The sequence below is a fragment of the Podarcis raffonei genome, chromosome 14 (genome assembly GCF_027172205.1).
Source record: "Podarcis raffonei isolate rPodRaf1 chromosome 14, rPodRaf1.pri, whole genome shotgun sequence".
Taxonomy (NCBI): domain Eukaryota; kingdom Metazoa; phylum Chordata; class Lepidosauria; order Squamata; family Lacertidae; genus Podarcis; species Podarcis raffonei.
The window spans coordinates 6,445,741-6,462,797 of NC_070615.1; the positions used below are offsets into that span (position 1 = coordinate 6,445,741).

The following is a 17,057-nucleotide window of genomic DNA, read 5'->3' on the forward strand; positions in this document are numbered from 1 at the left end:
ATTGAGGTGCTGTTGTTCCCCAGTCCCCTGCATTGGGCAACTAAATGTCTTACAAGACAGTTGTCCATTTTGCTGTCTTTTGAGAACTTCCAGTGAAGCATGTCATTCTTTGTATTTTCCTTTCACCCAAATTGCTTAAAGACAGTGTTTGAAATTAGCCAGGCACCAGGCGCAATTTGTGCTTGACTATTGGTGCTGTGGGTTAAACCACAGAGCCTAGGACTTGCTGATCAGAAGGTCAGCGGTTCGAATCCCCGCGACGGGGTGAGCTCCCGTTGCTCGGTTCCTGCTCCTGCCAACCTAGCAGTTCGAAAGCACGTCAAAGTGCAAGTAGATAAATAGGTACCGCTCCAGCAGGAAGGTAAATGGCGTTTCCGTGCGCTGCTCTGGTTCGCCAGAAGCAGCTTAGTCATTCTGGCCACATGACCCGGAAACTGTACACCGGCTCCCTCGGCCAATAAAGCGAGATGAGTGCCGCAACCCCAGATTCGGCCACAACTGGACCTAATGGTCAGGGGTCCCTTTACCTTTACCCATTAGCCGCTTGCGACCAAGTGAAGGTGTCTGGGTGCCGGGATGGCGCCTGACATCTCCACCTGGAGGTGCATGCATCTTGACTATTTTCACACACTAATACCACATTTTGTAGAATTCTATCAGCTATATTTTATTTGCACAATCAGGATGAATTTCAGGAACCAACATGCTTTTTTCTGTTCAGCCTCAGCAGGAGCAGTGAATAACATTATAGTTAATTGTTGTAGCCTGTCTTCACTCGCCCCACCCCACTGCCCTGCTCACAGTTGTGAAGAATATTCTTAACATTATGAATGGCCCGTGTCACTATTAAGGAAAAAAGGTAGGAATAGGCCAATATGTATGTGGGCTATCCCTGGATAAAGTGACTTTTCTTCTTTAAGTTCTCAAAGTTCTTAACCTAGCTCAAGGTTGTCATCTGAACTAGCCAGATGTTTAACTGATAATCACAGTCAGTCCATCATTTGAAAAATAAGACAACTTGACATTCCATTTTGGCGACTGTAACCTGGGTTTAAGGAGCCATTTGGCACCTAGCTTATGTATCTTGAGTTTCTAACGCTGCTTTAAAAAAACACTTTCATGCAAAGCTGGCTTGATCTGCTGCCTCAGCCTGCAGCCAGAGCACCTTAACAGTCTCGTTTCTGATTGTTTCACCCACCGTTGTTCATCAGTGAACTACTAGATACCTCTGTGTGTGTGTGTGTGTGTGTGTGTGTGTGTGTGTGTGTAAAGACAGAGAGAGAGAGAGAGAGAGAGAGAATATCTGACTGTTATTGTCTCCTATTGCCTCCTCTAACACATCAACACACACACAGGTTGCTTTTGATAGCAAATTTGGGCGTAGATGATGTATTTGTGCCTTAGGGATACATAAGGAACTGGGTGTGCCCTTCCTCCAGGTGGTGAGTTAGCCAGAAAATATTTGGAGGGTAGAGGAAGCCAACCTCACTTTCCAAGCAACTTCCAGCTGGTATCATGCACAACTGGAAACTGTGTGGTTCCTACAATGATAGATCCTAGTTTTAAAGAAATAAAACAGTTGCTGGATCTGCCGATCCTTTCAGACATTCACTGAAGTCAGTGGACTGAGCCAGGAGGCAGGACTGCAAAAAAAGCTTTGTGTGTGGTTACCTGTCATTTAACTTTTGTTGTTAATCCCTTCCGCCTTGCTTGAGTAATGGTAGTCACATTTGTATGGGGGGGGGGTTGTTTCAGCTCAGGATAGATGTTTGTTGTGGAGGGAGACAAGGCACCTAAACAACAACAGCATTTTAAAATGTTTCATGGAGTCTCGGGCATAATTGCAGCAGGGGGAGGTAGCCATAGTTATAATTTATTTTAATTCATTTATACCCAATTTTTCCTCTGAGTTCAAGGTTGTGTACATGCAGGTCTTGCTTTCTGAACATTTGCTAAGCGAAAATTCACTTATCCCAACATGAGGATTTAGCGTCTAAACCTCGCTATTCACACCACATATTCTGAACAGAGAGCATTTTTTTTTTTTACTTTCTTGTTTGCCTTCTCTTGGTTGGCTGAGGAAAGGAGGGAGAATGATCCGACAAATCAGAGCAGTTTTCCTGTTTTTTGTTTCGGCTTTTGGGGGTCAAAATTCTGTGGCTGGGAATGCATTAGAAATTTCCCCATAGGAATAAATGGAAATCATCATCTCATTATGCGAATGCTCTGCTAATGAACAATTTTCATTGTCTTCAGTCAGCGGGACCTGCATGCGCAGCAACCCCTGATTTGCGTGGCCCCCCCACCTGTTGGCAGAGCACATGTAAGCAAACCCTGTTCTGTCCCCTTTTCTGGCCACTTCTAGGTTGCAGCGATGTGCACTTGCACAATCACGCGTGCATTGAACAAGTGTAAAATAGCCATTCCCTGTATATAGTTCTAACCCCCTACCCCCCATTTTATTCTCACAACAACCCTGGGACACTGAGAGAAGGTGATCTGATTCAAAAAAATGCTTCCCCTGGAATATTCTATGGCAGTGTCCCATTAAAGGGCATTTTCACCATCAATTACATGCTTCAGAGACCTTTTGAAGAGGCAAATTTCCCCCCTAGCCTTTACCTGATCTGTAAGCTGGACCCTGGGGTGTTGTTGTTGTTGTTGTTGTTGTTGTTGTTGTATATTACAGAGTTTTTTTGAAGTCTTGTATTTTTACTGCTGCTCTGATCATTTGTACTGATTTTGTTATATATCTATAACATACTTTTAAAGCTTTTATTGGAGGTTTTTATATAACGCAGTTTAGAAATGGTCTTTTATTTATTTATTATATTGTCATGCTCTCGAAGTAAAAGTTGACAAAGTCAAGTTCCTGATGAATTTTTGAAATACAAATCCTTTAGTTTTTATTTGAGCAGACACCACAAGCACCGTCCTAATGTCGGGATGCAGCATCTTGTAGCGCTGGCCCTCTGCAGCGCAATGCATGTTTTCTTGGGAGTAAGCCCCATTGAACTTGGCAGAACTTACTTGTGAGTAAATGTACACATTAGCTAAGCACATACTTAGAAAGGCTGTCTGTATCGAACAACAAGGAAGGCTACATTCAGATGTAAATAGTACTTTATTCAAATTTTTTACACAGAATAAGAATACACTCAGATTTCTTGTGGAAAAACCTTGAAGTGTGAACAATTCTGTACTGCACTTATTCCTTTAGAGCAGGGGTCAGCAAACGTTTTCAGTAGGGGGCCGGTCCACTGTCCCTCAGACCTTGTGGGAGGCCGGACCATATTTATGGGGGGGAGTGAACGAATTCCTATGCCCCCCAAATAACCCAGACATGCATTTTAAATAAAAGGACACATTCTACTCATGTAAAAACACACTGATTCCCAGACCGCCAGCGGGCCGGATTGAGAAGGCAATTGGGCTGCATCTGGCCCCCGGCCTTAGTTTGCCTACGCATGCTTTAGAGTACTTGCAGGCCACTCCATAACAAAGTTTTCAGGGCAGTTCACCACAGATCCATGGGCGTAGCCAGGATTTTTGTTAGGGCGCAGGCTTCATGCGGGGGGGGGGCAGAACCTCAGTTAGTTAAGTATATTTCTTGATTTACTTGATTTAGGGGAGGCAGCTGCCCCCCCCCGGTCATAATATTATGAACTAGCAGTAAATGTGGATATTTTGTCAAGTTTTAATGACAGGCTCATTCGTACAGTATCATCATCATTATCATTGTGCATGATACTAAGAACCAAATGTCTTAGACATCATAACTTCAGATTGTATGCCAGCCCCAGGCCCCCCCCCCAAAAATTTGGTGCTTTCCAGATTTTTTTTGGACTAGTCTTCCTTTAGCTTCAGCGTCCTATGTACTGGTAATTGCTGGCTGGGGCTGATGGGAGTTGCAGTCCATAATATCTGGAGATCACTGGGCGGACTAAGACTGAAGGCAAACTTTCGAACTGATGCTCAGCTTCACAGACTTCAAAAAACAAGATTTGTATGAGTTGAAACCCTTTTTTCAACTCTTCCTACATGCCAGTTTGCTGCTTCTGTGGCCCTGTTTGCACACCACAAGAAACCCAGGGCCTGGTGTGATGTGGACGAGCATAAATAAGCCTGTGGTTCACTCCTTTCCCCCTCCTTCAGCGTGGCTGTGATAAGTCTAGAGAAGCTTTCACTTCTGGTTTTGCTTGTTTGCAGTTTGCTGCTTTGTTAGAATGGACACATTTTGGGTAATATTATTATTTATTTACTTGATTTGTTACCTGCCCTTCACCACAAGGACCTAGGGTGAGTAACAGCAGTATAAAAGCAGTTTATATATATTTTTATAGCAGTATACAGCTATAAAGACAAATAAAACCAAAGCTGTTCCAACAGAACAGTGTAGATTCATCCAAAGAGGTGTGTCCCACAAATAACCACAAAACGCTTACCTGTCAAAGGCCATGGCGCAGAGGTCTGTCTTCAGCATATGCCAAAAGCTATGCAATGAAGATGCTCAGATGCTCCTCTGTGTGGAGCAAGAGCCACAGTCTAAGGGCTGCCACATAGAATGTCTCTTCCTGGCTACCATTCATTGCACTTCTGAAGGTGATGAAACTACCAAAAGAGCCCCACAGCCCCTCTGATCTTCACACCAAAGAGGATCTGTAGGGATGGAGAAGGTCTTTCAGATATTTGGGGCCTAAGTCATTTAGGCTTTTAAGCACCTGTTGTTGTTGGGTTGTTGTTTTTTTAAAATGTTTTTTAAATGAGACACTTGAAACCAGTTTTATCATGTTGGACAAAATGACAAGCCTCAGTCCATCTGAACTGGAAGCAAAAGCTTCCAAACCTGCCCTTGTGGCTGTGGCAAAGAGGAGCCTGATGCTCACCTAGGCTTGCTCCTGTCGTGCTAGGCTGTGATTTAGCATTGATGTCTGAACAGGACTTCCATGTGTATCTCCAAACAGTAGCATGAAGCAGAAGGTGGTGGTGGTGGTGGGGTTGAGAATCAAGATACAGGCAGAGGAGCAGAGGTGGGAGTAGGGATGGAGGAACTGGTGCTCCCTGCTCTTTATGACACCAAACTTTGTACTAGTCACATTGGACCAGTGAGAGATGCTTACATCTTTTGCAAGCAACAAAGCAAGACCAAATAAAGCCCAAGTGGAGGAGCCATGATGTCGAATTGAGATCAGAGAAAGTCAACAGACAGAGGATGACTAGGTTGGATTTTGCTTTGGCTCACTTATAAGAGGTGGTGGACTTGTCCCAGTTTGAACTCCTTCATGGCAGGCCGAGCTCAGGGGTTTCACAGTAGCAGCCTGAGTCTTGAGGATGACCAGCCTCTTGTTACTTGCAAGTGACATTTTTTCTCCCTTCACGTAAGTTGAAGAGAACATGACGTTGACGCTTTTATCACTTGCTGGTGGTGCTGGGGAAACAATTGTAGCTTCTTCAGGAGTCTTTGTTTAAGTAATGACCTTTGTTAATCGCAAGCAAGATATTATCTGCTTGATGGGTTCCTGTTTTGTTTTGTTTTTTAAACCAAAACCCTCAAATTCCAGTTACATGGATGCATTTTCTGGTTGCTGTGGACAGTTAAGCTTTTGCAAAACAACTTTCAGTTCACTAAAAGTCAAAGCTTGGAGATGGAAGTTCGAATCTAAAAAGATCTATGAACTTGATTGTTGATTTTGGGCAAGACAGTGTCTTTGACTCAGAGTTTCTCATTCATTGTTTTATTTTACGTAGATGGTTGTAGGAATAGAAAAGTTGCACCTTGTTGTGCTTCCTCAAGCAATTATTGCTGGGCCAGAAGAAGGAAGGTCCTCTCTCCCTAGCAGCAAGGAGAGGGCTGTGCTGCTGCTGGGGAAGCTCACCTAAATAGCCCCTCATGCCTTCTTCTGCTCTGCCCCTCCCTCCACTGCCTTTTCTTCTCCTTCCTCACTGATGCTGCTGCAACCTGCTGAGCTCCTTGTTTGCAGAGTATTGTAATCCACGCTGCCAGGAATGTGCCGTGTTGTCAATGCATTCTACTTGGCTCCTGTTGTGCAGGGAAACATTAAGCTGTTGATACTGAGTAGAGGCAGCCTTTGTTGACTTAATATATTATATGGCGTACAGTGGGTGTTTGTGTGTGTTGTTTTTTTAAAAGAACGTAAGAAGAGCCTGGGTGCTGGATCAACCCAAAGGGGGTTCATCTAGTCCAGGGGTCAGCAACCTTTCTCAGCCGTGGGCCGGTCCACCGTCCCTCAGACCATGTGATGGGCCGGACTATATTTTTTTGGGGGGGAATGAACGAATTCCTATGCCCCACAAATAACCCAGGGATGCATTTTAAATAAATAAAAAACACATTCTATTCATGTAAAAACAGCAGGCAGGCCCCACAAATAACCCAGAGATTCATTTTAAATAAAAGCGCACATTCTACTCATGTAAAAACATGCTTATTCCCAGACCTTCCATGGGCTGGACTGAGAAGGCAATTGGGCCACATCCGGCCCACGGGCCTTAGGTTGACTACCCCGATCTAGTCTTAGCATCCTTTTCTCATGGTGGCCAACCAGATGCCCCCAAAGGGAAGCCAATAGGTAGGACATGGGCACATGAAGCCTCTCCGACCCACTTTTCTCCATTATTGAAAGTATTCAGAGGCATTTACTGCCTTTGACTACGGAGGCAGAACATGGCCATAATGGCTTGCAGCCATTGAGAGCCTTATTGTGTGTGTGTGCGCGCGCGCGTGTGTGTGAAAGAGAGAAGTGATTAATTGACACCTTATTTTCAGTAGCCCCTGCTTGTTGGTTGGTTGGTTGGTGACTTGTTCTACTTCTATAGTTGAGGGTGAAGGTCAGCTCCCTTTCCTTTTGCACCCCACCAAAGCAAATTACAGTTGTGTTTGGCTGCTTTGACCTCTTCCCCTCCAGAAATGGATGATGGTGGTTGTTGTTTGATTTGGGGCCTTTTTTGCAGTGGCTTCCTCCTTTGAGGAGTCCTCTGGTTGCCTTCATTACAGGCGACTCCCCACTTACATGGGGGTTATGTTCCGGTGCATAAGTGGAAAACATGTAAACACACTTTCAAAGCCCTCTCTCCCACTCTCTCTCCAATCCAGATCAAAAATACCGTATTTTTCGCTCAATAACACGCACCTGACCATAACACGCACATAGTTTTTAGAGGAGGAAAACAAGAAAAAAAAATTCTGAATGAAACAGTGGATGTATCATTTTTGTGCTTCATGCTGCGGCCACAGACATGTGATTTGACGGTGAGTTTGGGGTAGCCCAATGCAAAGATCCTGAGGATCCATGTGGATCCATGCTTTGTAACCACGTTTTTGTACCATTGCAGCCCCAGGCAACAGTGGGTGCGTGATTTTTTTGGTGCAGGCTATAGCCATGGACATGCTATGTGATCTGATGGTGAATTTGGGGTGACCCAATGCAAAGATCCTGAGGATCCATGTGGATCCGTGCTTTGTAACCATGTTTTTGCACCATTGCAGCCCTGTTTTTGCATCAGATCATTGCTATGTGATCTGATGGTGAATTTGGGGTGACTCAATGCAAAGATCCTGAGGATCCATGTGGATCCGTGATTGGAACCACGTTTTAAGTAGGGAGGGAAGGAAAAACATAGAAGCGACAAGGAGAGGGGTGTGCAGAGAAGCAGCTGGCTAAGAATGCAGGAGAGGGGTTTTACTGGAGGGAGGAAAGGAAGGCAAAAGTCCCCCCCCCCCACAAGCCAGCCAGCTCTCTCTCTCTCTCTCTCTCCCCCCCCCCCCAACCTGCATGTTGCCTTCGAGTCCCAGACGCACGCACGGAGAGGAATTAGAAGGAAGGACGCTCTGCTTGCCTGGAGGGGAGGGGTTTTCTCTGCTCTTTGTTCCGTTTGAGCAAACACAGTAAGGAAACAGAAGCAGGTGGGCAGTAAGACCCTGAGGCAGAATGCAGGAAAGCAGCAGCTTCCTACTTTCCTCCCTTCTCCGGACGATTTGATATTTGCCTGATTTTTGCCTTCACTCGCGCTTGTCAGCTCCAGGGACCACACATTCGCCCAATAACACGCACAGACATTTCCCCTTACTTTTTAGGAGAAAAAATCTGCGTGTAATAGAGGGAAAAATACGGTACTGTACCAAAAATATCCACAACTGGAACTGAAGCTGTGGGACCAGCAGGAGGCTGGAGGACGTGCAGAAAGCAAAGCCCTGCTGCGCCTCCGGTCTCCTCTCCGCTCTCACTGAAGTCCTCTTCGGGCTGCAGGGAGGGTTTCCTCTTGAGCCACGAGGACTCTCCAGCTCTCTCCCTCCATTTACTGGTATGAATTAAATTACAGTACAGGAGACTCCCCACTTATGTGGGGTTACGTTCCGGCCCCTTGTGCACATAAGTGATATATGTTTAAGTGGGGTGCACCCCACTGCGCCTCCAGCTTGCAAGGAGACCCTCCCTGGAGCTCAAAGGGGACGTCCTCCTTGGGCTCCAGGGTGGGTCTCCTCACAAGCTGGAGGTGCTGTGGGGCTTGGTTGAGTCTCCCCCCACTTCTGGGTTTCATGCGTAACCAAACCAAAAGCCTCCCCAAATCTCCTGCTCCTGACACCTCCGAAATGCCTTTTTGCCTGCCAACTTCTCAGCCTCCTGAGACCAGCACCGACCCTGCTCAATGCCCTCTAAGCAACCCCCATGCCAACCCCCATCTTCCAGCATCCCTCCACTCAGGTGCTTCTGCTCCTGAAGCTACCCTCACAAAGCTTTCTCTGTCCACCCTGTGAGGCTCCCTCAGCTGGTACCTGCCACCAGGCCACTTCTGAGTCCCAATAGTGCTTCGTGTCCAGCAGGGCCATCACTAGGACCAAAACAAGGCCCAGCCAGGGCACCCGATTGAGGCTTGATGATTCAGCAGTAAACAGCGGGTTTTCCCAGGGAAAGCGGTGGGACAATACTAAAACCTCTAGGACCCATGACTAGAAATCACGGGACAAAGAGAAGTGTAGGTGAGCCCTGAGTCAGGCCATTTATCCATTTAGCTTTGTATTCACACTGACAGGCAGTAGTGGCTCTCTAGGGTTTCAGATGAGGAACATCCCCTGACATACCTACCTACCTACCTACCTACCTACCTAGAGATGCCACGGAAGATTAAACCCTTTGTGGCATCACAGTCATGGCCACTTCTCTCCCTTTCTGCAGTTCACGCTTCTTGAAGGGGATAATCAAAGTTCTGTGGAGCTCCATTGAAGGTTTATCAGTGAATAGCAGGCGTTAGAAAAGTTTCTGCTGCAGTTTGCTTTGCACCCCCCCCCCCCGGCACAGTTCAAGACAGCATGTAATTGTCACATCCCTGAATCTGATATTGCAAGTGGAATTGATAAGAGGTGCATGGCAAGTTGGTGCCTGGATCACAGTAGCCCAGCCCCCCACAGCCTAGCAGCCCCCAGATGTCAGTGGTGGTTCAGTACATGTGGTTGGGGAAGGCTGTGGTCGCCTCAAGCCGTGTGTGGATTGCATGTTCCTTGCTTGATTGCTCAGCTGCTGCCCCCTGTGTGTTGCTGAGTGTGTGGTGTGGAGGCGTTCTCTTGCCCCTTGGAGAATGACCCACATGCCAGCCGTGTGCCACCCCTATCCCCATGCTGGATCTTGCTGCCTTCTCTCCCCCACCCCCCAGCTGATGCATCTGTCCATGTGGTGATCTGATGCTTGCTCATCAGTAAAGGTCATGGCCGAGTCCCTGGGCAGAGTAGGGGCTCCGCTTCCTTCTCACCAGCTGCTCTGCTGCCCATGAGAGAAATAGGTTAGGCACCAAATGGACAGATGGATGGGCAGCTTTGAGGCAGCAGACAGCTGGTTTAACCCACTGGGGGAACACGCCCCCCCCCGTCTCTCTGTGTTTGGGTGCTTGCTGTTTTCTCCCAAGCAGGAGCAGCCATGCAGCTTCCATGCAACTTTGCTCTGAAGAAGCAGGCAGACCTTCAGCAAGCAGTGTTGTCCAAGACAGTTCCTTCCTACACAGCAGCCTGGGCATGGAGGTTGCTTCTGTCTGTGGCACCCTTGGCACATTTCCATTTAAAAAGCAAACTGGACAGGGGTGACTTGATAGAGTTTCATGACATTTTTTGGGGGGGGGAGTTTTCCCCCTCTCCCCCCTGCCTAGTGCTAGAACCCCCTGAGTCCACACAGTGAAATTAACCAGCAGCCAGCTTGGGGCAGACTATATATAAAGAGTTTTGTTTAATTGTATGTGTAATATAAATTATCCATATAAATAATTTATGGAATTACGGGATTAGGATGGTGAATTCACAGCAGGGTTGGTGGATGAATCATGGTTGTAAGGTAAGAACCCTCTACCGGTCTCTCTGGGAAATAGGGTGCAGGAGGCTTCAACTTGATCCAACAAAGCATTTGATCCAACGAAACACTTCTTGTGATTGAGGTGGGGAAAGGATCTCCCCCCACCCCTGGTGTGTGGTGTGTTTTGGATCCCTGGAAACTAAACTCGGGATTGGAAGTAGAAGCCTAGTTTCATGAGGAAGTCGGCTGAGACTGACTGACTGATGACCACCTAGACGTTGTATTAAAGGCCTAAAGCAGCCACTTCCCCAACGTGGTGCCCTCCAGATGTTAGGGGCCACAGCTCTTACCAATTAGCCAGCAAAGCCAATGGGCAGGATTGATGGTGGAGGGTTGGGATCCAAAACATCGTGGAGGCTGAGGAAGGTGCACACAGGCAGAGGAGAAGGGACAATATTGTGTAATAAACCTGTACAGAAGGAGAGCCAGCCCACCCCACCCTCCCTGCTTTCCTGTCTGAATACGAAGCTTTTAGGATTAAAGAGGCCAGAGATTTGACAGGAAAGTTGGGCTTTTGAGAGGCACGTTATCAGGTGGGAAAGAAGTGGCAAAGCAGGATGCCTCGACTTCCAGTGTGTTTCTGGGTCCAATTCAAGGAGCTCATGTTACCGTTCAAGCCCCAAATGACATAGGCCCCAAATATCTACAAGACCAGCTCCTGAGACCGTCTCAGGTGTTAAGAGGGGCCTGGTTGGTCGTACCGCCTCTCTCAGAAGTTTGGGGGGATGCCCAAGGGAGAGCATTCTCTTTGGCAGCCCCTAAGTTGTGGAGGTCCTCACAGAGGTGCTCCTGGCTTCCTCACTATACGGATGTTACACCTGTGTCATTTAAGCTGTGTGTTTTCAGGGCCCGCCCTATTCTTGTGCACGTAACATGTTTTAACCATTTTTAATTCTGAATTTTCCATTGTTGTAACCTGCCCTGGGACCCGCTGGTGAAGGGCAGGGAATAAATTTAGGAATATTAATAGTAATAAGTAGGCATTGTGGCAAGACTTTCCAAGGTGCAAGTGGGCTGCTCACAGACAGGCAATTTTGGAAAAATGGGGAGTGGGGGCAGAAAGCAAGCCTGTGGTAGAGAAACTTGGAAGCAGGAGGAAGGGTCTGCTGGGTGCCGAAGAGGACAGGCAATGACCGAGGAAGACTTGATATTATAGTCTGCCTTTTGAGCAGCAGAGCTTGGCTCTGAAAGCTATATTGTGTAACTGTGTGTGGTTTGTAATGCAAGCCGGCCAGCAAGCGCCAGGTTCCTGCAGCGGTTGCTGCTGCCACCTCCAGATGGGAAAACACGTGGATCCTATTTCTGAATAGTGGGACTTCTCTGGTGCTGGGTTAACAGGTGTTCAGTACCTCCTGGCATTAGCTCTTAACATTTGCCAGGGAAAGAGTGGTGTTTGGTTGCGTCTATATCAGGAGCGGTTTTTCTGTTAAGTCTTGAGATGCCATGCAGATTGGTTGGCCGCTAAATGAGGTAAAACACAGCATTTGGGTTCTTGCTTATTGACAAAGGTTGTGCTGCTATAAATCTTTAAATAAACCTGCAGAAATAATGACGGTGAATATTAACTTTGTGTTTTCTTTTTCCCTCACTCTCCAGCAAAACTGTACAATCTAAGGTGGACTGCATTTTGGTAAGTAGCCTTGAAACCAAAGTTGCTTTCATATTCCCCTAGTTTGTGCAGGGGGTGAGCCTTCCAACTCTGTCATACGCTGCCAGCTTCTTTAAAATACCCCAGGCTGGGAAGCTTGAAATGGAAAGCTTTCTGTAGCTGACAGGGAGCAAAAGTACCCTCCTCTTGCAGAGTAGGCTTTTGTCTCATCACATGGGAAACAGACCCAGCAGTAAGCTAAAACTAGATCTTTTATTTAACAACAACACCCCCTACTTGTTTTATAAGAAGCCAGGAGAAAAAGAGGTGAAAGAGAAACTGAAACTCACAACTCAATACAGTGGTACCTCAGGTTACATATGCTTCAGGTTACATACGCTTCAGGTTATAGACTCCGCTAACCCAGAAATAGGGCTTCAGGTTAAGAACTTTGCTTCAGGATGAGAATAGAAATTGGGCTCCGGCGGCGCGGCAGCAGCAGGAGGCCCCATTAGCTAAAGTGGTGCTTCAGGTTAAGAACAGTTTCAGGTTAAGTATGGACCTCTGGAACGAATTAAGTACTTAACCTGAGGTACCACTGTAAGGCCATTTTGCTTTCTGGGCCTAGAATCCTGGGAATTGTAATTAGTTAAGGGTGCTGAGAGGGACGTGGGTGGCGCTGTGGTCTAAACCACTGAGCCTCTTGGGCTTGCTGATCAGAAGGTCATGGTTCGAATCCCTGCGACGGGGTGAGCCCTTGTTGTTCGGTCCCTGCTCCTGCCAACCTAGCAGTTCGAAAGCACGCCAAAAAGTGCAAATAGATAAATAGGTACTGCTCTGGCAGGAAGTCAGGGGTCCCTTTACCTTTTACCTTTAAGAGGTTCCAAAACTCTTTGCAGGACCCAACCAGCCAATTTTTTCTCCACCACAGAATGGGCAGGAGGCGCTTGGGCCTTAGTCTTTAGTGGCAGAATTGTGCCCTCTCTCTCTCTCTCTCTCTCTCTCTCTCTCTCTCTCTCTCTCCTGGTTTCTAGCAGTGGAAAGAGAGTAGAGAGCCTTCTCTGATTTGTATATATACATTGATATTGACCACAAATAAAGTGATTTTTTTGTCATCTGGTAACTCAAAGGTTTATCTGGGGCAAAACAAGCTGTGTGTGTGTGTTTGGTAGAACTCCCTCTTGCACTTTGATGTGCTTTTGAACAGCTCCTGCCAACCTAGCAGTTTGAAAGCACGTAAAAGTGCAAGTAGATAAGTAGGTACTGCTCTGGTGGGAAAGTAAACAGCGTTTCCGTGTGCTGCTCTGGTTCGCCAGAAGTGGCTTAGTCATGCTGGCCACACGACCTGGAAAAACTGTCTGCAGACAAACATCGGCTCCCTAGTCCTGTAAAGCGAGATGAGCGCCGCAACCCCAGAGTCGTCTGTGACTGGACTTAACTGTCAGGGGTCCTTTACCCTTTTTTTTTTTTTAAGGGTGCTGAGAGTTTTTAGGAGACCCCAGTTCCCATCACAGTTTCAAGAATACTCCTGGGAAGATGGATTGACTGTTAAACCCATTGTAACTCTTAACAACTCTAAGTGCACCCTTAGCAAACTGCACTTCCCAGAAGTCTTTGGGGGAAGCCATGATTTTTTTTTAGAAAAAAAGAAACTATTAATTTTCAGAATAAATGCAAAATACAAACAACATCAAACATACTGATACAAAAGTAAAATTAAAAAAATTGGAAGACTAGACTGGATAAGAGAGAAAGGAAGAAAATGGAAAATAATACCCTACATTAATTTGTGTGATGCATCTTTTACAATCACAATCCAAGGCACCTAGAAAACACTTTATCCTAATCTTCTAAAATATATACTCTCCACAAACCTAATGGGACCATTGTTCAGTCTCTGTGATATATATCAAATATATAGACTAAATAGTATAAAAATGATCTGATTTAGATTCTCTCCTAGTTACTTTTCTTTGATATGTAAGGCGTTTAGAGAGAGCTAGACTGTGATTTAATTTGTTGGCAGCTGCCCAGATTGGCAGGGGTGACCCAGTCAGATGGACGGCATATAAATAATGTAGTAGTAGTTGTTAAGGAAAATTCTGGGTTGAGAGACTACTCAACAGCCCAGCTCCTCGGGGTACCAGTCCCCCGCGGGTCCATGCGGTCAGTAAACGTAGGAAATTCAAGACAAGCAATTTGGAGCAAAACAGCAGTCAGTAGGCTTAGATCCTTTATTGCTGCGCCACAGGTTCAACAGCAGTAAGTGAACCCAGAGCATGGGGCAACATTGACTTTTAAAACTTCCCACCACATCCCAGAATACAGTTCGCACAGCATCATTGATACATCATCTTTACATCACTGACGTGTCACCAAAGGGAGGGGTAGACAGGGGTTACACTAGTTCAACCTTGGCAAACATGTCCAGACAAGTCCTTGGTCCAAGATTAGCATAGGCCAAACATGTCAGGGCAAGACCCAGGTATAAGATTAGCATAGGCAAACACCTCTGAAGTCCCATCACCCAAAGTACAATAGAACTTCCTTTGCATGTCCGGACCCCTATGCAAGACAGGTGATGGGATTACCGTATTTCTCGCACCATAGTGTAGCACCTTGCTTGTGGTTAACGCTTAGCTGGAATGAAATATTCAACGCAGCAATAGAGAAATTAAAATAATAATTTATTTGTCAGACAAATAAATGATAGGCACAGTGGTATATGGTTACCAAAGCTCTGCCCCCTCCAGCCCTGATGGCCAGCACTTATATTTCCTCAGCCCAGCCCCCTTGCTCCTCCTTTGGCTGCCTCTGTCCAATCAGCCTGGTTGAAATTCCTATTGGCTGCTTGCTAGAACCAATCATAAAAGATACACCCATTTCCTATTACCTTTTATGGGAGACAAAGAGCTATATTTCCTTCTATCCATAAATGGCAGACAAGTAGCCATATATCTTACATTTGCCTCGACAAGGCACCTTAATTACCAGATCACCTTTTACCCCTGTTGCCCCTGCATTCCAAAACAAATGGCTAAAACAGATGGCTCATGGTATTAAATTCTATCTAAACAGAGATCTTGGGTTCACATTCTCACACACCATCAATGAAATAAGAATCTAACATTAGAATCTAACATTTCTTACTTTCTAAATCCTTTGCATAATTACATTAAGCCAACAAATCTCATACATAACATAGATAGCTTTTTAGAAGAAAAGGCCTTTGCAAAGTAAAAAAGGAACTCAGTAAAAACAGCTTCAAAAGCAGCCTCTTCAGTTTACACCCCCCTTTCCCAGCCAGCTGCTTTTCCCATTAGCTCTTTGCCCTTTAACTTTAGGAAAATATGGCTAGAGTCTGATGGGAGGCACATGGTATTATTTTCTGTTAAACAATAAATCTTACTATTTACCAACTCTTAATTAGTGTTTTTGCAGCTTGATTGTATTCTGTAATATGTAGGGTCAGTATAACCTTTGCTCCCAGCCTGTAATTCCCTTTTACAACTTTGAGAAACTTGTCTCCTGCTACTGCTATAAATCAGGGGGGCCCTTGTTCAGAAGAGCAGGAAGATAAACAACTGCCAGAGTACTTAGCCAGCTGGTTTCTACCTGGCATGAAACATACAAACATTTGCAAATATATCTTAAAGCTCATTTTAAAATACAGGCCTTAATCAGATGCCTCAATAAGATGCACTTTTTCCCTCCTAAAAAGCAAGGGAAAATGTCTGTGCGTCCTATGGAGCGAATGCAGAGGGGAGGCAGGCGGGAAAAGCCCCCAAGAGCCGCACACAAGCTCCGTGCTCTCTTGCGGGCTTTTCCACAGGAGGGAGAAGGGACTGACTGGCCGCATAAGTCCCTTCTTGCACCTCCCAGAAAAGCCAGGAGAAGCCACGATCTCTTTAAAGGGGTTGTGCGGCTTCTGCGGGCTTTTGCGAGAGGTGAGGGAATCCCCCCCACCTCCCAGGAAAGCCAGGAGAAGCCGTGCAGCCCTTTTAAAGTGCGTGCGGCTTCTGCCGGTTTTGCGGGAGGTGGGGGAATTCCCCCACTTCCCAGAAAAGCCAGGAGAAGCCGTGATCTCTTTAAAGGGGTTGTGCGGCTTCTGCGGGCTTTTGGGAGAGGTGAGGGAATCCACCACCTCCCAGGAAAGCCAGGAGAAGCCCTGCGCAGCGTCTCCCGGCAAGGAGAGGCTGCACGGGGCTAAAGGGGAAGCCAAAACAGCGAGCGGGAGCCATCCTGCTCGCTGCCTTGGCTTGTGCCATAGCCGCGCGCAACCCCTCCGGCAGGGAGAGGTTGTGTGCAGCCTGTACGCTGCTCTTTGGGGCTGGGGGAAAAAAGATTTTTTTTCTTGATTTGCCCCCCTAAAAACTGGGTGCGCCCTATGGTCCGGTGCACCCTATGGTGTGAAAAATACGGTAGGTTTTCCTTGGCCAACAATCAGCTCAGCAATTGTCACTTCTGGTTACTTCCTGGAGTCCCTTTTTCAAGGGCAAAATAGCGTTGGAATGGAAGAAACTGGCAAAGGAGTTGATTTTATATTATTTTTAAAGCTAGGTAACTTCCCTGAGCTGTAAACTTGAAAGGATACATTCAGGCATAATATTTGTAACATTTTACAACTTTAAAGATGTGCCCTCCCCCGTAATTTCCGTAACATAGTAGTAGTAGTAGTAGTAGTAGTAGTAGTAGTAGTAGTATATCCCAAACTCTACCCAACCAATAATCAACCAAGGGAAGTGAGCAAGATTTCCATTGACAGTCTATTGACATTCATGCCACCACTAGTAATAGAAATACCAGTTTCTTATGAGATACTGTGGGATTTGTATTGCTTTTTATCAAAAGCAAGGCCAAGACTGGATCTGGTGTTAGTGATTGATCTATGATTTGAGGGATAATGCTAAAAACCTTTATCCAAACACTATGTAAAACTTCACATTCCCACCACATATGAATATATGTTCCAATAGTATTACTGCCTCACCAGCATAGTGAAGAGATGTTTGTATTGATTTCTGAAAGCCACGCCGGAGTCCAATACCACCTAAGTATTGTTTTTAGAGTGGATTCTTGAATCTTAGAAGATAGTAGTTTTCAATGGAGCATTT

The 17,057-nt window shown here is 46.0% G+C and overlaps 1 protein-coding gene across 2 annotated transcripts in view; it reads left to right on the forward strand.

Annotated features, from left to right (window-relative positions):
* Window positions 1-17,057, forward strand: part of RFX7 (regulatory factor X7) — a 43,221-nt gene that overhangs the window by 9,426 nt on the left and 16,738 nt on the right. Inside the window, exons 1-2 of one of the 2 annotated variants that reach the window (XM_053365383.1) lie at window positions 8,159-8,322; window positions 11,952-11,985. Coding sequence is in view for 1 of the 2 variants with exons in the window: in XM_053365382.1 (XP_053221357.1) it covers window positions 11,952-11,985 (34 nt within the window). In the remaining variant the exon portion in view is untranslated. Of the gene's footprint in view, window positions 1-8,158; window positions 8,323-11,951; window positions 11,986-17,057 lie in introns of those variants that run through there. The other variant, XM_053365382.1, reaches the window with a different exon arrangement.